At 40.6% G+C, this 23,432-nt stretch overlaps 1 protein-coding gene and 1 pseudogene across 1 annotated transcript; one reads left to right on the forward strand and one right to left on the reverse strand.

Annotated features, from left to right (window-relative positions):
• The window catches only part of LOC116678515 (immunoglobulin lambda-1 light chain-like), a 30,274-nt pseudogene that overhangs the window by 4,425 nt on the left and 2,417 nt on the right, over positions 1–23,432 (forward strand).
• LOC116678516 (immunoglobulin lambda-1 light chain) lies at positions 663–23,430 on the reverse strand. Its single transcript, XM_032508421.1, has 5 exons — positions 23,254–23,430; positions 22,811–23,146; positions 9,292–9,333; positions 8,030–8,175; positions 663–1,025 (listed from the first exon to the last, which is right to left on the reverse strand). Exons 1-5 carry the CDS (start codon positions 23,342–23,344, stop codon positions 840–842), a joined length of 801 nt encoding a protein of 266 aa, XP_032364312.1. The 5' UTR covers positions 23,345–23,430; the 3' UTR covers positions 663–839.

Consider the following 23,432-nt stretch of genomic DNA (forward strand, 5'->3'; position numbering starts at 1 on the left):
GCTTTCTAGTTCTTTCTTCAATCTGTCCCCAGTGGGTTGGGCTAATCCAAAAAAAGTGAAAACAAGGGGGGTGTTCTGAAGAAATACTGTTACTTGAGCAACAGGGGAGCTCTGAAAACACCCCCATTAGCAATTAGTACTTTCCACCCATAGACCATAACGGTCTATGCTTCCACCTGATGAAATAAAACGGCAAAAAAAATCGACCTTTGGCTTCTCTTTACTTGTAATGTAAATATTTCAGAGATTGAACTCCAGATCACACTCATTTTATTTCTCTCTACGCTGATGATGTTGTGCTTTTTATTTCAGATTTAGAAAATATTTATCAGACTTTTTGTAGTTTGTTTAAATAATAATGAATGTTCTTTAGAGACTCTTAAAGCCAATAACATATTCCAGTCCTTACTATGAATACACTTCAGTAATAAGTGATGATTGGATGATTTATTATTGAAATGTTCCCACCATGAGTTTTGTTCCAAAGGTTTATTATTATAGACATTGTTTTATAAAATCCTATACTGTCTTTTTACAGTCACCATGGAGACATTAAAACATATTTGTTGGATCAGTTTGTCTTCAGGATTTCATAAAGTCAGTGACACCATTAAGAAAATATGTAATAAGACACTTTGATAATAATAAACAAGAAACAGCTGATTTGATGAATACGTCTTTATTATGTGGAAACACTGAAATAATATTGAGACATTGCAGCCAGCTGGTAAATGTGTCTATTGAAAGAGGAGAAATAAAAGCCAGAGCTAGTTGCAGAGTGCAGAGTGAGAGCAGTGTCAGAGTAAAACCAGTAGCAGAGTCCCTGCCAGGGAGTCAGCTCAGGACTGGGAACACTGGTCTCTCCTCAGTGTCTCTGAGAGCGGAGTCTGGGAGCCCTGGGTGGCCTCACAGGTCACAGAGCCCACCTTCCTCCACTGGTCTGCAGGGAGCCTCAGGGTGCTGCTCCAGCTGTAGTGGCCGTCCTCCAGCACCCCGGGGCTCCTGCTCTCCTCCCAGCTGCTGCTGCTGCTGCCGTCCACCTTCCAGGCCAGACTCCAGTCTGAGGGGAAGCCCTTGTTGGCCAGGCACATGAGCGTGGCCTTCCCCTGCTGCAGCTCTTCTCTGGAGGGGGGCAGCACCGTCAGGGTGGGGCGCACATCACCTATAGCAGCAGAGGTTGAAGGGTTAAAAAGGATTTGCATCAAACCTCAAAATAAGTTAACGGTTAGAGAAGCAGCGGCTTAGAGGACAGGAAGCACACAGCTGTCAATCACACACCAGCAACTCATACCCCTTTACTGTGGGGGGGGGGGGGGGGGGGGTTATCTTTCCTTTAAGGAGTTTCTGTCTCATGGTTTTTCTGCTCCACCAGTCACTCACTCACTCAAACCTTATTTCACTTCCCTTTAAGAAACCTCTCATGCATATCAGCACAGAAAGAGTCCTCATATGACCCAAATACATCAAATTGCACTGGACATAAAAAACAGATTTGGCAACATTTTTTAAAATGTCTTGTAAAAACATTACTTTAAATTGTTCCAATTATTAGTGAAAACATAAACAATTGAGGAAATTAAGTGCCAACGATCACATGTTCTTCATGTGGATTTCAGTCATTTAGCAAACTGTTAAAAAAGATTTCAACCAGCTTCAACAATATAAAGATAATTAATAATTTGAGCGTTTCCAAATCCCAATCTTTATCTTCACACTGTTCAATACTACTTGATGAAAATACATTTGAAATCATCATAACAGTTATTCATGTGGTGGATAACAAAACGAAAACTTAAGTGTGTGTGGAAAAAAAAAACTTTATTGAAGCTGCTCTGAGTTATTCTCCATGATAAAGGAGGAGAAATAAAAAAGAAATACTAACTGATATATCTTTCAGCATTTGTGCAGAAATATTTGATAATTTGACTTCTCTCTGACAACACCTAAACTACAAGTCCTCAAGTTTCTGTCGTCTAAAACCTGATTACAAGGTTTCTCCTGCCAATCAGACACGCACAACCTTTTTATTCATCATTTAAATTTCTAATAAAAAACTGGCGTTTGATTGTGGGTAGAACAATGTTAAAAAATCATGTGAAATGATGTAAAATCAGATATTTCAGCTTTTAGAGAGTTAGATGTCTGCAGAAGACTAAAACATTGCTCATGAATTAATAAAATACATAAAAATTGAACTTACTTACGCTCTACAGCTATGAAATTCAAATAGAAGAGATATAAAATCTGGGTCATTAAAAGACTTAAATGTACTCACAGCCAAGTTCCAGTCTGGTTCCTCCACCGAACGTGTACCACAGTGATACAAACTGATGGAGCCGTCGTACAAAAACCTCTCACTGTAGAGAGACACGGCTCTCTGACTTTGAACACAACACACTCAACAACACACACTTCCTGTTGGTTATTATTCATTTACTATTTCACTGTATATGTATTAAGCACCGCCACATCTGTTCAGAATGAATCACATTTTTAGAGATTTATTGTTGAATGTGTCTGAAAGTGAAATTGATCCCTCCAACAATAAATGAAAGCAAACAGAAAAGGTTTTAGAAAGTAATATATCCACAGTTAGAGTCTGATTCACATTAAAATGCTCCCTGACACATTCTGGATCAATCCTGTGATAAAGGGATTGATCCGTAGAGAAACAGCATCCTCAGAGTAATCCAAGTCCCTGTTGGAGTCAGGCGGAGCATTTCCATAGAGAGCCACTTTGCATCAGCAGCACCATGCTCCAGTGCTCTGGGAGACTTTATAGTCCTGAGAGTTGAACACTGGAGGACTGACAGCTGTCCTCCATGACAACAGAAGACACAGAAATCCTCCTCATCAGAAACATGACTCGGACCTCCGTCCTCATCTGGACTCTCCTCTGCTGCTGCTTCTCAGGTAAAGTCCAGAGAATCAAACTCCTCTCCTCTATGAACATCCGTCCCTCTGAAATGAAGCCGACTAAACCGTGACGCTGCTTTATGTTTTTGTCTCTGTGTCCTCAGAGTCCAGAGGTCAGGTCACAGTGACTCAGCCTGGAGCAGTGAGCTCTGCTCGGGGAGCCTCCGTCTCCATCAGCTGTAAGCTCAGTCGAGATGTTTTAGTAGCGGCCCATTCAAGTTGGGGTTCAAATATTGGAAAACAAGTTTTGCACTGGTACCAACAGAGAGATGGAGAAGCTCCTAAACCACTCATTTACTTTGTTAACGAGCGAGCATCAGGGATTTCAGATCGTTTTTCAGGCAGTGGATCAAAGTCTGATTTCAATCTGACCATCAGTGGAGTTGAGGCTGAAGATGCAGCAGTTTATTACTGTCAGGATTATGATTGGATCAACAGTCAGCCTGTGTTCACACAGTGAAAAAGCGTCGTACAAAAACCTCCCTCAGTCAGACTGAACAGAAACTGGACTGACTGCTGCAGCTGGAAGCTACGGCAGAGACTGATACAGTTCACTGAACACACACACACACACACACACACACACACACACACACACAGTCCCCCTCAACAACCTGAACGTTACCTCAAATAAAGAGAACAGTTCCAGTGAAGAAGCCCAATCAGAACATTCAAATCCCAACAACAGCAGAGTCAGCTCCACTGATGTCCAGACACTAACCAAATTCACCGTATATAGAACATCAACATCCACACATCACATGGAAACATCTCAGGACTCTGAAGATCCAAATCTGCAAAACAACAAATGTTTTCTGAGGCAGAAACTCTGACGCTGTCATAAACATGATGTCATCTGGGACCCAATTCATACAGAACATGTCCCTGAACAAGCTGTCCTTTCATACTTGATATTTATCAAGTAAAGTGAATTGGAATTATTATACTTTTATTTATTCAGCATAGTGCAAAGGGTGCTGGAATAAATAGTATTATGTTATTATTTCACAATATGAACAGTTTGAACAATATGAACAGCTCTGAAATAGAGAATGATGAATACATATTAAGTGGAACCAGTAAACAGACTGATTAGAGACAGTGTTGCTGGGTTATTGCTCAGGAATTGAACCTGGCACTGTGAGTCAGAAGTCAGCTGTTCATCAGGGAGAGGGCTTGTGGGAAGAAACTGATCCTGAGTCTGTTGGTTTTGGCGTACAGTGCTATGTAGCGCCTACCAGAGGGAGAAGCTGGAACAGGTTGTGTCCGGGGTGAGATGGGTCTGATTCCTGACTCTGGAGGAGTAGAAGTCCTGGACGGAGGGCAGGTTGGCGCCGATGATCTTTTCTGCAGTCCTAACTGTCTGTTGTAGTCTGCTCCTGTCCTTCTTGGTGGCAGATCCAAACCAGACAGTGATGGACGGGCAGAGGACAGACTGGATGATGGTCTGAGTAGAAGTGGATTAGCAACTCCCAGAGATGGGAAGTAACAAAGTACACTTTGTACTTTCTTACGGTACTTAAGTAGATTTTTCAGATATTTCAGCTGAGAAAAGAATTCATAACAATCCGTGCTCAAGGATTTATTAACGTGAGCAAAATAGGAAAGATATTCTATATATATTCTTACCTTCATTATAATTTGTCTCCTCCTAGTTGTACTACAGCTCTTACTGTTAAAACATAAGTTTGGAGACACTACCTTATTTAATCATTAAATTAACAGATATTTGGGTGTTGGTGTTGTAGTTTATAGACGGTCCCTAAGCACCGCTGGCTGCTGCTAGAGACCAGTCTTATTTCTCCAGGTTGGAGAACGGCTCGTTTTGATAAAAATGAGTTTGTAGCTCGTTGATAACCTTAATACGGTAGGAAAGATGCGTCATTTGTGATTTAATATAATTTCACTATAGACTAATTCAATTCAATTCAATTTTATTTATAGTATCAATTCATAACAAGAGTTATCTCAAGACACTATACAGATAGACCACACTCCAGAATTTACAGGGACCCAACAGTTCTAGTAGTTTCCTCCAGAGCAGCAACAGGGCCACAGTGGCGAGGAAAAACTTCCTTTTAGGCAGAAACCTCGGTCAGACCCAGGCTCTTGGTAGGCGGTATCTGACGGGCCGGTTGGGGTTAATGAAGAGTGGCAATAACAAAAATAGAAAAAATTAATAGTTTGTAGCAGTTCTTTGTAGTAGTTCATGGCCTAGCAGGACGCTGTGCGGCATTACAAGGCACAGCAGGACGTAGCAGGACCTAGCAGGATGTAGCAGGACGTAGCAGGGCACTGCAGTGTAGCAGTTGAACATGGCATCACAGAACATGGAGCGGGACCATGGCGACAGCTGCTACCCTGATTTTGGAGCCTCTCTGATCCAAGGGAACATGCTGGGGAAAAAGAACATAAGGACTCCGGGGAATGACTCCCCAGAGCTAGGTTAGTAACAAGCATTCCTGGGACATGGATGCACATAAATGAAAAGATGGAAAGATAGAGGAGAGAGGAGATCAGTGTATCAAAATAAGTCCCCAGCTGTCTAAAACTATTACAACAAAACCAAGAGAGACTAGGTAAAGAGAGCTCCAGCCCGGTCGGGCTAGAACTCTCCCCAACCGGATCGGGCTGTATGCCAAGTCTCCCTTTAGCCTTGCTATGTTCTTGATTATATGAAAGATAAATCTGAAAACTGTGTGACTAACTACTACTCCCTAACAATATTCGATTCTATGCCCTAACTAGTGTATCAAAATAAGTCCCCAGCTGTCTAAAACTATTATTACAGCAAAACCAAGAGAGACAAGGTAAAGAGAGCTCCAGCCCGGTCGGGTTAGAACTCTCCCCAACCGGATCGGGCTGTATGCCAAGTCTCCCTTTAGTTTTATTATATTCTTGATTATATGAAAGAAAAATCTGAAAACTATGTGACTAACTACTACTCCCTAACAATATTCGATTCTATGCCCTAACTATAAGCTTTACCAAAAAGAAAAGTCTTAAAACTAATCTTAAATGTGGAGACACTAATTGATCCCAGAAGTTTGAATCTGTGAATATCTTTCCATCTTTCCTGTTGTTGTGTTGGTCTATAGTTCTTGCACATTTAAAGTAAGTTAGCTAGCGATTTAGTTGATTGTGTTCTTCACCTGTTACCTAGATCATACCTGGCTGTGGATTCGATATCATGGCAATTGTTGAATGCCCTGGCTCACGTTTGTGTTTTAGGTGTATTATTTACATGCTACAGTTAGACAGCATTAAGATAATGGAATGAATAGTGGGTTTATTGTTATTATTTACTAGCATACACAGTATGATTCCTATGCATTGCGTATGGTAGCCTTTACAACGTTATTTATTTATTTGCAGAAACACACACACACACACACACACACACACACACCAGCATGAGTTACCATTATTATTGTTTGAGTCATCAATTCTGAATTGAATCTAATTAATACACTAGGCTACTGTACGTTGCACTTGATGCACCACTACAGGACAACTTGATAGATTCCCATCATCCTCAGCATGATCTGATAGAGATGTCTGAGATAGTAGACCATGCATCAAGAATGACTCCTGGCCAATGTGCTGCTTAATTCCAAAATATAGGGAACTTATTAATTAATGTAAATTTAGTCATTCATATTTTATCCTTTATTTTCTTTCCAGAAGCCATATCTGAGCACACCTACAGTACATACATGTAGATTCCTTTAAATATTAAGAAAAAAGATGAACTGGATCTGTGAATTCTCACAGAATCACAACTGAATTCATATCTCGCTGCTCAGTCAGAATCTTATTAACCTGGAGTTCCAGTCTCTGTCTCAATAATCATATATGGGATGTTGTAGGCCTATTGGCAGATATCTATTTAAAATACAGCCAGTGGCATTTAAAGAGCCTTTTCTCCATGTCCACTGTAGTTTCTCAGCTTGCACTCTAAAAATGCTTGTCATTGGCAAGGCTACTTTTACTTTTATACTTTAAGTAAATTTCCAAGCCTGTACTTTGTTAGTTGTACTTGAGTAAAGAAGTTAAATCAGTACTTCGACTTTTAACAGAGTATTTATAGACACAAGTATCTGTAGTATAGTACGGAAAGGGAGCACTTTTGCCATCTCTTATGATGACACATCAACACTAAAAAATATTACTTTATTTTAAATCTTAGCACTTTTAATAGAAACTCAAACATACTCACTGTTGAAATGAATTACAAAATGTGATTTATTTCATGTTGTAAAGTTAGTAATCATGTCTATAACATTTTAGTCATTTGGAGTTATTTTCTTTTGGCTTCTCTTTACTTGTAATGTAAATATTTCAGAGATTGAACTGCAGATCACACTCATTTTATTTCTCTCTACGCTGATGATGTTGTGCTTTTTATTTCAGATTTAGAAAATATTCATCAGACTGTTTGTAGTTTGTTTGAATAATAACGAATGTTCTTTAGACACTCTTAAAGCCAATAACATATTCTAGTCCTTACTTTGAACAAACTTCAGTAATAAGAGATGATTGGATGATTTATTATTGAAATGTTCCCACCATAAGTTTTGTTCCTAAGGTTTATCATTATAGACATTGTTTTATATAATCCTATACTGTCTTTCTACAGTCACCATGGAGACATTAGAACATATTTGTTGGATCAGTTTGTCTTCAGGATTTCATAAAGTCCGTGACACCATTAAGAAAAGAAGTAATAAGACACTTTGACAATAATAACAGGAAACAGCTGATTTGATGAATACGTCTTTATTATGTGGAAACACTGAAATAATATTGAGAAATTGTAACCAGCTGGTAAATGTGTCTATTGAAAGAGGAGAAATAAAAGCCAGAGCTAGTTGCAGAGTGCAGAGTGAGAGCAGTGTCAGAGTAAAACCAGTAGCAGAGTCCCTGCCAGGGAGTCAGCTCAGGACTGGGAACACTGGTCTCTCCTCAGTGTCTCTGAGAGCGGAGTCTGGAGCCCTGGGTGGCCTCACAGGTCACAGAGCCCACCTTCCCCACTGGTCTGCAGGGAGCCTCAGGGTGCTGCTCCAGCTGTAGTGGCCGTCCTCCAGCACCCCGGGCTCCTGCTCTCCTCCCAGCTGCTGCTGCTGCTGCCGTCCACCTTCCAGGCCAGACTCCAGTCTGAGGGGAAGCCCTTGTTGGCCAGGCACATGAGCGTGGCCTTCCCCTGCTGCAGCTCTTCTCTGGAGGGGGGCAGCACCGTCAGGGTGGGGCGCACATCACCTATAGCAGCAGAGGTGGAAGGGTTAAAAAGGATTTGCATCAAACCTCAAAATAAGTTAACGGTTAGAGAAGCACACACCAGCAACTCAGACCCCTTTACTGTGTGTGTGTGTGTGGGGGGGGGGGGGGGGGGGGGCTTATTTTTCCTTTAAGGAGTTTCTGTCTCATGGTTTTTCTGCTCCACCAGTCACTCACTCACACCTTGTTTCACTTCCCTTTAAGAAACCTCTCATGCATATCAGCACAGAAAGAGTCCTCATATGACCCAAATACATCAAACTGCACTGGACATAAAAAACAGATTTGGCAACATTTTTTAAAATGTCTTGTAAGAACTTTACTTTAAAATTATTAGTGAAAATAGACAAATAGAGGAACTGATGTGCCAACGATCACGTGTTCTACATGTAGATTTCAGTCATTTAGCAAACTGTTCAAAAAGATTTCAAACCAGCTTCAACAATATAAAGATAACACAATTTGAGCGTTTCCAAATGCCGATCTTTATCTTCACACTGTTCATTACTACTTAATGAAAATACATTTAAAATCATCAAAACAGTTATTAATGTGGTGGATTATTAAAAATTAACAATACCAAACCTATTTAAGGAAAACTTAAGTTATGAATTTCAGTTTGACAGGAGTGTAGAAAAAAACCTTTATTGAAGCTGCTCTGAGTTAGTCTATATGATAAAAAAGTAGAAATAAAAACAGAAATACTGATATACATTTCAGCATTTTTGCAGAAATATTTGATAATTTGACTTCTCTCTGACAACACCTAAACTACAAGTCCTCAAGTTTCTGTCGTCTAAAACCTGATTACAAGGTTTCTCCTGCCAATCAGACACGCATAACCTTCTTATTCATCATTTAAATTTCTAATAAAAAACTGGCGTTGGATTGTGGGTAGAACAATGTTAAAAAATCATGTGAAATGATGTAAAATCTGATATTTCAGCTTTTAGAGAGTTAGATGTCTGCAGAAGACTAAAACATTGCTCATGAATTAATAAAATACATAAAAATTGAACTTACTTACGCTCTACAGCTATGAAATTCAAATAGAAGAGATATAAAATCTGGGTGATTAAAAGACTTAAATGTACTCACAGCCAAGTTCCAGTCTGGTTCCTCCACCGAACGTGTACCACAGTGATACAAACTGATGGAGCCGTCGTACAAAAACCTCTCACTGTAGAGAGACACGGCTCTCTGACTTTGAACACAACACACTCAACAACACACACTTCCTGTTGGTTATTATTCATTTACTATTTCACTGTATATGTATTAAGCACGGCCACATCTGTTCAGAATGAATCACATTTTTAGAGATTTATTGTTGAATGTGTCTGAAAGTGAAATTGATCCCTCCAACAATAAATGAAAGCAGACAGAAAAGGTTTTAGAAAGTAATATATCCACAATTAGAGTCCGATCCACATTGAAATGCTCCCTGACACATTCTGGATCAATCCTGTGATAAAGGGATTGATCCGTAGAGAAACAGCATCCTCAGAGTAATCCAAGTCCCTGTTGGAGTCAGGCGGAGCATTTCCATAGAGAGCCACTTTGCATCAGCAGCACCATGCTCCAGTGCTCTGGGAGACTTTATAGTCCTGAGAGTTGAACACTGGAGGACTGACAGCTGTCCTCCATGACAACAGAAGACACAGAAATCCTCCTCATCAGAAACATGACTCGGACCTCCGTCCTCATCTGGACTCTCCTCTGCTGCTGCTTCTCAGGTAAAGTCCAGAGAATCAAACTCCTCTCCTCTATGAACATCCGTCCCTCTGAAATGAAGCCGACTAAACCGTGATGCTGCTTTATGTTTTTTTCTCTGTGTCCTCAGAGTCCAGAGGTCAGGTCACAGTGACTCAGCCTGGAGCAGTGAGCTCTGCTCGGGGAGCCTCCGTCTCCATCAGCTGTAAGCTCAGTCAAGATGTTTTAGTAGCGGCCCATTCAAGTTGGGGTTTGAATATTGGAAAACAAGTTTTGCACTGGTACCAACAGAGAGATGGAGAATCTCCTAAATAACTCATTTACTTTGTTAATGTACGAGCATCAGGGATTTCAGATCGTTTTTCAGGCAGTGGATCAAAGTCTGACTTCAATCTGACCATCAGTGGAGTTGAGGCTGAAGATGCAGCAGTTTATTACTGTCAGAGTTATCGTAAGATCAACAGTAAGAGTGTGTTCACACAGTGAAAAAGCGTCGTACAAAAACCTCCCTCAGTCAGACTGAACAGAAACTGAACTGACTGCTGCAGCTGGAAGCTACTGCAGAGACTGAACAGTTCACTGAACACACACACACACACACACACACACACACACACACACACACACACACACACACACACACACACCCTCAACAACCTGAAAGTTTCCTCAAATGAGGAGAACAGTTCCAGTGAAGAAGCCCAATCAGAACATTCAAATCCCAACAACAGCAGAGTCAGCTCCACTGATGTCCAGACACTAACCAAATTCACCGTATATAGAACATCAACATCCACACATCACATGGAAACATCTCAGGACTCTGAAGCTCCAAATCTGCAAAACAACAAATGTTTTCTGAGGCAGAAACTCTGACGCTGTCATAAACATGATGTCATCTGGGACCCAATTCATACAGAACATGTCCCTGAACAAATTGTCCTTTCATACTTGATACTTATTCACCATCATAAGAGTTGTCTCTATATACAGACATACTATTTCGAAAATATTGTACTGTACACCTCAGTATTAGATGTTGAGTGTTGGCATGGAGGAAAAGTCCGCTTTTAAGCTCTTAGACATTGTTAGGTTCCAGGCAGAGTAGAAACAGCTTGTCGTTGCATTCAAAGAAGTCAGTAAAAGGAGAACACCTGAGAAGAGTTTAGTCTAAAACTAGTGTTGGTAGTTTAAGAAGAGGAGGAAGAAATAGGAAGTAGGAGACAGTCATCACCAGACTGAGGATTGGACATTCTTATAGTACACTTTTCATTATGGAGAAACATCCATGCAGGGTTGTGTCATAGATGTGTCAAAAACCAGGAACTGGGTAACATGTTTTAACTGAAAGTAGGAAATATACTCAGCTAAAAAGAAACATCCTGTCACTTACAGCCGCTTTCATATTGTAAGCAAAGTTAACATATGCAGATATTTGCATGAACATTTTCAGACATGTGACTAACAGAAATGGAGTAATGTGTCCCTGAAATAAAATCTTCTAAGGGGGCTGGTCCTGATGTTCTGGACATTAAATTATCAAACTCTCTTCTCATGTTCTGTCATTTCCACTATGTGATTTATTTAATTTATCACTTTCCACTTGTGTAATTCCATTAATGTGGAAATTAGGGAAAGTTTCACCACTACACAAAAGTGGTGATTCACTTGATGTTAACAATTAAAGGCCAATCTCCACAATCAGTAATGTAGCTAAGATATTCAAAAAGGTTATCTTTAAGCAACTTTCTAAACATATTAATGACTTCTCCTTCTTGATTCCAAATTAATCTGGATTTATAACTAATCACTATACAACAATAGCCCTTACTTCATTTACTAATGATATTTTTCCTGCCAAATAACAAGATAACAACAGGTCTACTGGTGCAATTTTTATTGCCCTCACTAAGGCGTTTGACAAGATCAATAATTATATTCTTCTCGATAAACTATATGCAATTGGTCTTTCCAAATCAGCTGTTCTCTGGTGTAATGCTTATCTTTATTACAGACATCAAAGTTTGTCTCTTAATGCTGCTCCCTCACAGTCTAGACTAACTGAAACGGGTGTCCCTCAGGGTTCCTCCCTAGGGCCCCCTGTATTTGCCATTTTTATAAATGATCTTTCACAAATATTCTTAGACTGCCAGATTCATCTATATGCAGATGACACACTTATATATACACATCTAAATACAAAATATCTTCAACTTGATTTCAATCGTATTCAAACATGGTTATTTTCTAATCTGCTTCTGTTGCATAATAAGAAGTCTTATAGCTTTTTGCAACTAGATCTGCACTCTATGAGCAAAATAACTCTCTTGAGGTCAAATTTCTGGATGGTACACCTCTAGTATACGTTGAGGAGTTTAAATATCTGGGCCTTTGGCTCAACTCCCAATTTACCTCCAGACCTCATGTTAATTCTATTGTGAAAAAAATAAACTGTAGCTTAAGAATGTTATATCGCTCAATTAATTGTTTTACAAAACAGATCAGATTAAAAATTATTACTCAATGGTTATTGCCTATAATCTGTTATGCGGATGTTGTTTACCAGAACACAGCTGAAGCCAGTCTTAAACCTCTGAATGTGATTTATAATAGTCTCTGCAGATTAGTCCTGAGGTGTCCTCCATAAGATGTCCTCCATTCAGGACGCATCATCGTCAGATTTTTTGTCATTGAATCTTCTTTCACTAAATGTCCGATGTCAGTTTCACTGGTTGCAGTTTGTTCACAAACTTACTTATCTGAAACAACACTTGATTCTATATCGATCATCCTGTAGCCTCAGAGACACTGACCATCTTTTCTTCTCCGTACCACATGTATCTAAAGAAATTGGGAGGAGAGCCTTTAAATTTAAGGCCCTTCTGATTGGATGGTTCACCTCGGTCTTTTAGAGCTCTCGCCTCTTTCCACCAGTTTAATATGTCTCTTCTTAATTATTTGCATACAAGCTGCAACTGTACACCTCAGTATTAGATGTTGAGCCGCTGCTCCCTGATTTAAAGCTCTTAGACATTGTTACGTTCCAGGCAGAGGAGAAACTGCCTGTTGTCATGTGTTTTCCCATCGGTTGTTTCTTCCTCTTCTCCACTCTGGTTTCTCTCCAGGTGAGAACGCTGATTCCTTTCCACCTGTGCAGCAGGTGAAGCAGGATTGGTTCACTCAGGCTCGGCCTATCAGCATTTGAGGAAGTCAGTAATAGGAGAACACCTGAGGAGTAAAGTCTCTCTGATCTCTTTGCTGGTTGAGCTGTGGATGTTTCTGTTCAAACTTTACACTTGCATGTAGTTGGAGGTTGAGGCCTTCAGGTTAGTTAGGGTACCCTGGGCATATTAAATGCAGGTATAACTTTGTATATATACACCAGGTTTAGTGGCCAGTGTGTGAAAAATAAACACCTCAATAATCACTTCACTGTTGTACAATGTTGGAAAAACATTACGTTGATGATATTAGGCGTCAAAACGAGCCATAAGGTTTAAATACACTCCAACCAGTCAAAGAATCCGGTAAAACCAATAAGACATTTGTTTTACATTATATGAACATTTAAAAAAAGAAATGCAATACCTTTGTAATTCCAAAACTATATTTAGTAATTATTTAGTGAAGGTTTTTCCAGTTACACTTTCATATTCCACGCACAAGTAGATTTGCATCACAGGATGCACATATGTTGATGCCATAGTTGGCAGGCTTGTTGGCCATGTACTGTCAGAAGGGACAGCGTCCCCTGAATGGAACAAGGCGTTCGTCCACAGTGACACAGGGACCAGGATTGTACAAGACCGGTACAATTTTGACCCGTCTGTCCAATTCATGTCTGATCGCAGCTAGTTTGTGTCTTTCACGTCCACCAGCTCTGGTGTTGCAGATGACCTGAGATATCATATGAAATTACTCCAGAGACATTGTTGCTTTAATCATTGGCATTCTGCTCTCTTCTTTTCTTATATTGACCCCATGACTTGTACACTCCAGCTAATAGCCAGGACTCCAATATATGCATGCAAGTCAGTCCGATCCAGTGGCTTCCATTTCTCTTGAAATACACACCTCACCTGCAAGTTGGTCATGTCCAGTATGAGCCTCTCTATTGGTTGGGATATGAAGAGATGAAATGCTGATTGAATATGATCGACTAGTGTAACAGAAAATCTTTTGGGGGTTTGAGTCATGTTGATTTAAGTCTTCCTTGGCTTTGGTGTGGTGATGTTGACCATTTTATGTTCCCATCTTTAGAAGCCCAGGTCCCCTCTGTTGAGGATGATTAAGGCCTATTGTGTTCAGCTGATGTAGAGACTACAGCAGACTGGTCCTCTGAATCCTCTTCATCAAAGTCAATAGCAGTGCACTCTGTCTCTGACTCTGAAACCGTTTCCTCCACATCACTATTACCATCATAAATCTGTGCAAATTGAAAATGCAACTGTAAATAAATACAATCAAAATAAAGGGCATCAAAGTGAGATATTAATTTTGGGTCTTAACAACTACCTAAGCACATCAGAGTATCTGGGTCAAAATGACCCGCAACATCATCTTTGTATACAACGTCTGAAAAGTGTGTCCAGATTTGATGAACAACTTCATGACCCTAAATGAGGAAATGACATACAATTTCATAAAAAAAAATTAGGTTAAACAATATTTGGGTCAACCCACACACACAGGCCAAAAGTTTGGACACACCTTCTCATTCAATGCGTTTTCTTTATTTAGACTTAGACTTTAAAATATTAATCCCTTTGGGATGACTCCCGCAAGGAAATTAAAGTTACTAGCATCCGATACAGCATGAGAAGGAGAAAAAAGAAGAATACAAAACAAAAAACACACTAATAGTCAGTTCGGAGGGGGGTTGGGATAGGGACGGGGTGTGTGTGTGTGTATGTATGTGGGTTTGTGTGCATGTGTGTTGAGGTTTGAGGCAGCAGACTGTCTGTGTTGTTAAGAGTTCAGTTCAGTTCAGCCTTGTCCTTGAGGAGAGACAAAGACAGTGCGCAGAAACAGATAATGAGGCCAGCTGCAGATTGTTTTCCTGCTCGGGTGAAGGGGGGGGGGCGAAAAGAAGACAATCAGTTTTAAATCCATTTTGGGTTGATTCTGTGGCATTGTCCAAATCAATATCCGTCAATCTCTCTCATCCTCAGCGTCATCCGTGTGTCCAATTCATGATTTCGATAGTTTTTCATGACTATTTCCATTGTAGATTATCACTGAAGGCATCAAAACTATGAATGAACACGTGTGGAATTATGTACTTAGCAAAACTTTGAAATAACTGAAAAGTAATTTAGTGTCTTCAAAGTAGTTGCTTTTCTGATAGCGCTGCCAACCCTTGGTGTTCTCTCAGTGACCTTCATGAGATAGTCCCTGAAATGGATTTAACTTCACAGGTGGTCCTTGTCAGGGTTAATTAGTGGACTTTCTTGCCTCATTAAAGGCAGCAGATGAAACAGCGGTCTATATTATTGGAAAGCATCAATTTTCAGAATCAGAAAGGAGTTTATCACTGCAGTGGTTACCCACCGTGGAATGGGGCCTTGGGTGATTGGTGCAAACACACAAACGAATTGAAACTACTCTCAGATCATTTGTTCACACATTGAGTTTATTTAAGCATTTAAGCATCAGGCTTCATGGGGTCATGGAATGCAAATTAGTGTTATTTACTGTGGTAAAAGTGTTTCAGTGTTAAATAATTGACATTGATATATTGTAACATTGCAACCCTACTTTTTTCCTTAAGCTCAATTTAACAAATGTCAGACCTTAAAGGGTAACTACTGTTTTTTTTTTTTCTATCTGGACCATATCTTCCTTTGTCTTTGTGTCCCAGTGACTGATGGGAACAACAGTCTTTGACATCAGTCCAGTATTAAGTGAGATCGCTGCAGTCATTGTAAATTAATAGGACAATTGTCCAGCTTGTGTTTACCTTCACAGAAGTACTTTTTCCTCACTGACAGACTCAGATTAATATTTTAATCTTTTAATCTGTCTGACAACATTATGGAAAGGATCCCTACAGAGATAGACCTTTTGAGACATTTGTTTAATCAGAAACAGCTCTGAAGTCGCTAGCACTAAACCCACCAGACTCCATTTAAAAAAAAAAAAAAACTTTTAGAGTGATTAGAGCCAACATATAGACTGTGTTAACGTTAGCGCCCTCCATACTATGTGCTAACGTTAGCGCCATCCATACTACTGTGTGCTTAGAGTGATTAGAGCCAACACATTTTTACATGTAGGCTGAAACTATGTGTTTATTTCAGCCAAATCTAGAGTTTTGATGGTTGGAAAAATGAAAAGACGACCCCAAACGGCTTTTCATAGTTTCATGCTGCTTCTGTCGACTTTGAATAAGGTGTATTTTATTATGCTAAAATGACCATTTATTAACATGGAGTCTGGTGGGGGTTAGCAGGTCCAGGATGCAAAGACTGGTAGTTACCCTTTAAGAATCATGCAGAAATGATAAATATATGCATATCTCTAGGAAGTCTTTGTCATCATCATATAACATCAGATCAATGTCAAAGAACTTCATCAGCAGATACAAAAGTTAGTTAGTTAAATAAGTAAACAACACATCAAACATTAAAATGATCAAATGGATCTATTTATTAAATAACAGAGATTTCCAATCAAAAGAAAACATAAACCTCGTCTATAACAAATGAGATGAAGTCTCCTACCTTTTCAAGTTTAATGTAAGCCAACTACTACGAGGAAACTAATACGCAGCAGGGGTCAATGTTTTTAAACCAAGCACCCGTTAACTAAATGCCAGACAGCGCAGCGACCCCCTACTACATAGGGCGGGCGGGCGGGCAGGCGGGCAGGCGGGCGGGCAGGCGGGCAGGCGGGCAGGCGGGCAGGCACTGAGTGGCATAGGGATGATACATGATGGTAATCTGACAAACTGGCGATGAGTGAGCGTAGATCCAGGGTATTTAACAGCCAGGGTGATGAGTGATGAGTAACAGGTGTGATGCGGGAGGTGATGAGGCGCAGGTGGTGGTGACGATCCAGGGGAAGACACACCCACAACACACAGGGAAGCCAGAGAACAGGGGCCTGTTGCACGAAACTAGGATAAGGGATTAAGCCGGGATATTCAAGTTATCCTGGATGAATTTAGCTTGGACTCGGTTGCACGAAACCAGATTGAATTAAGCCCAGCCAAGTAACCATGGAGATTAATTCTTTGCGGCTAGCCTGGTCCAGAGCAGGCTAACAGCCGGGCTAAGATTAATCCTGGAGTCTCATGTGTCAAATCAGCTGCCGAGTGATCCAAAATAAACGTGTTTAACACTTATTCCGTTGTCTTCTGCATGTGTTCTGCTTTATTTTTATTAACATGCATTAGCTACTTGTCACTATTGTTGTAGTGAGTTGGATTTAAACCCTACTACAGCTGTTTAGATGTTAGAAATGGTTGCACTGGCACCCTGATGCGGAGTGGGACTTTTCCCGGTGGGACGGTAGTGTGTCGAGGCTGCCTGGCGTGCGGCCGCTGCCCGGTGGCCGGTGCCCGGCGGCAGACCTGTGCATCGCGTCAGTGTCCACTCTCTCTGTAAAAGTAGAGATGAGCAGCGCAGCGTCCGTGGTCTCAGCTTCAGGTTTCTACAGGACGCACTCCGGAGATTAAGTGTGACAATATTAATGTAGCGATATTCCAGATGATATTAATGTAGCGATATTCCAGATGATATTAATGGCAGACTGGTCAGAGACCAATACATTCATGATTTCATTTTCTTGTTGCTTGTCCTTCTCTAATAAAGGACAGTTTGTGTTAGGCTACTCCTAATAAGTGGGCCTATTGTTTTTTTATTATATCTTACATTGGTCTCAACAAGTCTCACGTCACCGGACTAATAACGTGGCCTATATACAGTACGTATGTAGTTTTACATTCATCACACCGGAAACACCACGATGCTTCTTAATCTTTTTATTGTGGTGCGGTCACTTGTAAGAAGAATAAAAAAAACATGAATATTGTTTTACATATGCTCACTTACTTCTTTTTCTAGTTGTTGTCCCTTTCTGATTGTTCTGTATTAACATTAATTGTACAAAGAATTAGGAATATTTTATAGATATTTGTGCATGGCAGAGAGGACATTACATACATACACAGTACACATACATACATACATACATACATACATACATACATACATACATACACGCACACCTGGACTTAAATTCACACCTAGTCACTTTATCACTTTATCACTTCAATACTGGACTCAACACTGACACTTTAATAATAATTTATGGTCTTTTGTTTGTTTATTTGACAAATGTTCTTATTGTTGTTATTATCATTATTATTGTTATTTTGTTGTCTTTATACTGTCTTTTTTATCTTTTTTAATCTTTTTTTCTTGCTAAAACTGCTGCTGGAATTTTCAATTTCCTTACGGGAGTCATCCCAAAAGGATCAATAAAGAGAAGTCTAAGTCTAAGTCTGTGGTTGTTCTCACGTTGTGACTAAGGGTTTGAAATTGAGCCTAAAGTCCTTGGTCCATTTCCTGAGGAACATTAGTTCCCTCTGCTCTCTTTTGAGGCAAAGGCTATATTTTTACACCCCCACACATTAAGTCGGTCCGCTATGTCGGGCTTTTTTTCTCCGTTTGATAAGAGCCGTATTTCCCTTTGTGCATATTCTTCCCTCCTCGTTATTTTCTATTAGAAGCTGCTGCTCATTGGGTGAAACATTTGGCGCATGCGTCTTCTCATCTCTGCATCAGTAAATCTGGGATCAATAACGTGGTCTATTTGAGAAAGCCGTGCACTTATCCCAGCTATCTCCACCCGGCTGGACATAGCTCCACCTGTTCATCCTGGTTATCTCCACCTGGCTGGACATAGCTCCACCTGCTCATCCTGGTTATCTCCACCTGGCTGGACATAGCTCCACCTGTTTATCCTGGCTCGGTAACGTGTAACCGATTAAGCCGTGATGAGCGGATCACACTAAGTCAAGCTGCGCTTTTTCACTTATCCTGGATATCTGTATTCTACTTTCGTGCAACAGGCCCCAGCAGGGAGGGGAAAAACAAGGACAGAACAAACCCTAACATGCTCTCCGTGTGATATCAACACATATCTGGAAGATTCATGTTCCGTTTTATTTAATTATCTTTAAGTGTCTTCAAGTGACCTCACTGCAGTACAAATAGTGGTCTGAGCGACCGGAAGCTGATACCTCAGATTTCTATGTTGTATATTGTAAATAATGTGATGTCAACATGCTGATGTAGTTGATAGTGGAGGTTTTTCTTGGGACTCACACTCGGGTTGAATCAGGTGGTGTTTATATCAGGACGACATTATAACATGTTGGGTGTTTCCCAATGTCAAGGAAGGATCCTCCAAAGCCAGAATTTGGAGGATGCCACGTTATAAACGTCATCAACGCCCGCCGAAGGACCGTTCCAATTTCGAGGATCCTCCGAATTCCTCCAAGGACGGAGTCCTTCATTCAGAAAATTTCCCATAGACAGAGAAGGATGCATTTGTGTAATCAATTTGACCCATTTCTGTTTTAGTGTTGACCAAAATATTGTTTAACCTATCTTTTTCTTCATGAAATTGTATGACATTTCCTTATTTAGGGTCATGAAGTTTTTTCATCAAATCTGGACACTCTGTTCAGAGTTTTTATACAAAGATGATGTTGCGGGTCATTTTGACCCAGATACTCTGATGTGCGTAGGTAGTTGTTAAGACCCAAAATTAATATCTCACTTTGATGCCCTTTATACTTATTGTATTTATTTACAATTGCATTTACAATTTGAACAGATTTATGATGGTAAAAGAGATGTAGAGGAAAAGGTTTCAGAGTCAGAAATTGAGTTTAATGCTGTTGACTTTGATGAAGAGGATTTAAGAGGACCAGTCTGCTGTAGTCTCTACATCAGCTGAACACAATGGGCAGCAGTCATCCTCAACAGAGGGGACCTGGGCATCTAAAGATGGGAACATAAAATGGTCAACATCACCACACCAAAGCCAAGGCAGACTTTCATCCAACATGACTCAAACCCCCAAAAGATTTTCTTCCACACTAGTCAATCATATTCAATCAGTATTTCATCTCTTCATATCCCGACCAATAGAGAGGCTCATACTGGACATGACCACCTTGCAGATGAGGTGTGTATTTCAAGAGAAATGGAAGCCACTGGATCGGACTGACTTGTGTGCATACATTCGAGTCCTAGTATATAGCTGGTGTGTACAAGTCAAAGGGAGAATAGAAGAATAGAAGAGAGCCGAATGCCAATCTTTAAAGCAACAATGTCTCTGGAGTAATTTCATATGATATCTCAGGTCATCTGCAACACCAGAGCTGGTCGACCTGAAAGAGACAAACTAGCTGCGATCAGACATGAATTGGATAAACAGGTAAAAATTGTACCGGTCTTGTACAATCCTGGTCCCTATGTCACTGTAGACGAATGCCTTGTTCCATTCAGGGGACGCTGTCCCTTCTGACAGTACATGGCCAACAAGCCTGCCAACTATGGCATCAACATATGTGCATCCTGTGATGCAAATCTAGCTATGCATGGAATATGAAAGTGTAACTGGAAAAACCTTCACTAAATAATTACTAAATATAGTTTCGGAATCAAAAATGTATTGCATTTCTTTTTTAAATGTTCATATAATATAAAACAAATGTCTTATTGGTTTTACTGGATTCTTTGACTGGTTTGAGTGTATTTAAACCTTATGGCTCGTTTTGACCCCTAATATCATCAACGTAATGTTTTTCCAACATTATACAACAGTTGTGATTAATGAGGTGTTTATTTTTTAACACACACTGGGCACTAAACCGGGTGTATATATACAAAGTTATACCTGCATTTAATATGCCCAGGGTACCCTAACTAACCTGAAGGCCTCAACCTCCAACTACATGCAAGTTTAAAGTTTTAACAGAAACCTCCACAGCTCAACCAGCAAAGAGATCAGAGATCAGAGAGATTTAACTCTTCTCAGGTGTTCTCCTTTTACTGACTTCCTCAAATGCTGATTGGCCGAGCCTGAGGGAACCAATCCGCGTTCTCACCTGGAGAGAAACCAGAGTGGAGAAGAGGAAGAAACAACCAAAGGGAAACACATGACGACAGGCAGTTTCTACTCTGCCTGGAACGTAACAATGGGTGTTTCTCAATGTCAAGGATCCTTCCTTGGTAGGACTCGTCCTTCCAAGGAAGGATCCTTCAGGAGCAGGTCAGAGTCCTCCTTAGCACTTGGAGAACATGTACAATGGAACAGGCTATCAAGTGCACGTCATTGCGGGCTGGCGTCACTTAATTATTTTGCTGCATTTCAAAACACTGGATGAAATGATTGTGGAAGTGTTAACTGTGCTGTTAAATTATGCTGTTGGGATGTAGAAAATGAATCAGCAGCCGTTTCTTAATGTCACGGAAGGATCCTCCAAAGCCAGGAGGACGCTCCTTGTTGACCGCCTCCGTTAGTCCCTGTTAAAAGACAGTTAACACAACATAAAGATGTTTACGTTATGAATGCTATAACATACAGTTATTACATGGGAAAGTACTCATACATGTCAGCCTTCGTTGAACGCGGTGCTAGTGGAGTTAACAGGGTGCAGTGTTACCTCCCGTCTACATACACAACCAGTGATAAACATACTTTCTAAATCTCTGCTAACGTTACGTATTTACGATAACGGCATATAAAGAGATGAACATGCCACCGTGCATTCAACTTTACAAAGACGGCAACCTAGCTAGCTAACAGACTAATGTTAACTGACAGGTTCAGTTAGCTAACGTTAGCTCGGGGTGTATCTACCTAATTATTATAGCAATTTGTACAAGCTTTAAAGCGTTAAGCTTGACATTGATGTATAACATTAACGGTGATAACAAATGTACGGCACACACTAAAGATACTTACATTTAAATTATTATTTCACTGTCAGCGATGCTGCTCGAACTCCCGCTTATGTCCGCTCTTTTTTTTCAACGAGACGGCAAAGGCGCATAGGATTGTGGGTGATTTGGGACCGCGAAGGATACACATATATGCATCCTTCTCCGTCAATGGGACATTTAATGAATGAAGGACTGAGTCCTTGGAGGAATTCGGAGGATTCTTGACATTGGAATGGTCCTTCGACGGACGTTGATGACGTTGATGACGTGGCATCCTCCAAATTCTGGCTTTGGAGGATCCTTCCTTGACATTGGGAAACACCCAAAGTCTAAGAGCTTTAAATCAGTGAGCAGCGGCCTTTTCCTCCATGCCAACGCTCAAGATCTAATACTGAGGTGTACAGTCTGATATTTTCTAAATAGTATGTCTCTATATAGAGATAACTCTCATGATGGGTGTATAAGTAACAAGTATGAAAGGACAGCTTGTTCAGGGACATGTTCTGTATGAATCGGGTCCCAGATGACATCATGTTTATGACAGCATCAGAGTTTCTGCCTCAGAAAACATTTGTTGTTTTGCAGATTTGGAGCTTCAGAGTCCTGAGATGTTTCCATGTGATGTGTGGATGTTGATGTTCTATATACGGTGAATTTGGTTAGTGTCTGGACATCAGTGGAGCTGACTCTGCTGTTGTTGGGATTTGAATGTTCTGATTGGGCTTCTTCACTGGAACTGTTCTCTTCATTTGAGGACACTTTCAGCTTGTTGAGGGGGACTGTGTGTGTGTGTGTGTGTGTGTGTGTGTGGTGTGTGTGTGTGTGTTCAGTGAACTGTATCAGTCTCTGCAGTAGCTTCCAGCTGCAGCAGTCAGTTCAGTTTCTGTTCAGTCTGACTGAGGGAGGTTTTTGTACGACGCTTTTTCACTGTGTGAACAAATGCTGACTGTTGATGTAATGTTTACTCTGACAGTAATAAACTGCTGCATCTTCAGCCTCAACTCCACTGATGGTCAACGTGAAGTCAGAGTTTGATCCACTGCCTGAAAAACGATCTGAAATCCCTGATGCTCGTACATTAACAAAGTAAATGAGTGGTTTAGGAGCTTCTCCATCTCTATGTTGGTACCAGTGCAAAACGTGTTTCCCTTTATTCGAACCAAAACTTGAATCCCCTACAGGAATTTCTGGGTTGACCTTACAGCTGATGGAGACGGAGGCTCCCCGAGCAGAGCTCACTGCTCCAGGCTGAGTCACTGTGACCTGACCTCTGGACTCTGAGGACACAGAGACAAAAACATAAAGCAGCATCACGGTTTAGTCGGCTTCATTTCAGAGGGACGGATGTTCATAGAGGAGAGGAGTTTGATTCTCTGGACTTTACCTGAGAAGCAGCAGCAGAGGAGAGTCCAGATGAGGACGGAGGTCCGAGTCATGTTTCTGATGAGGAGGATTTCTGTGTCTTCTGTTGTCATGGAGGACAGCTGTCAGTCCTCCAGTGTTCAACTCTCAGGACTATAAAGTCTCCCAGAGCACTGGAGCATGGTGCTGCTGATGCAAAGT

The sequence above is a fragment of the Etheostoma spectabile genome, unplaced genomic scaffold, assembly GCF_008692095.1.
Source record: "Etheostoma spectabile isolate EspeVRDwgs_2016 unplaced genomic scaffold, UIUC_Espe_1.0 scaffold00007610, whole genome shotgun sequence".
Classification (NCBI taxonomy): Eukaryota; Metazoa; Chordata; class Actinopteri; order Perciformes; family Percidae; genus Etheostoma; species Etheostoma spectabile.

Bases quoted from the DNA above. Each gene is read 5' to 3' on its own strand.
- LOC116678516 (XM_032508421.1), bottom strand. From the start codon at position 23,344: ATGACAACAGAAGACACAGAAATCCTCCTCATCAGAAACATGACTCGG. The intron at 23,147-23,253 runs GTAAAGTCCAGA...CTGTGTCCTCAG, and splicing joins CCTCTGCTGCTGCTTCTCAG to AGTCCAGAGGTCAGGTCACA. The intron at 1,026-8,029 runs TGGGAGGAGAGC...GACGGCAGCAGC, and splicing joins ACGGCAGCAGCAGCAGCAGC to AGCAGCAGCTGGGAGGAGAG.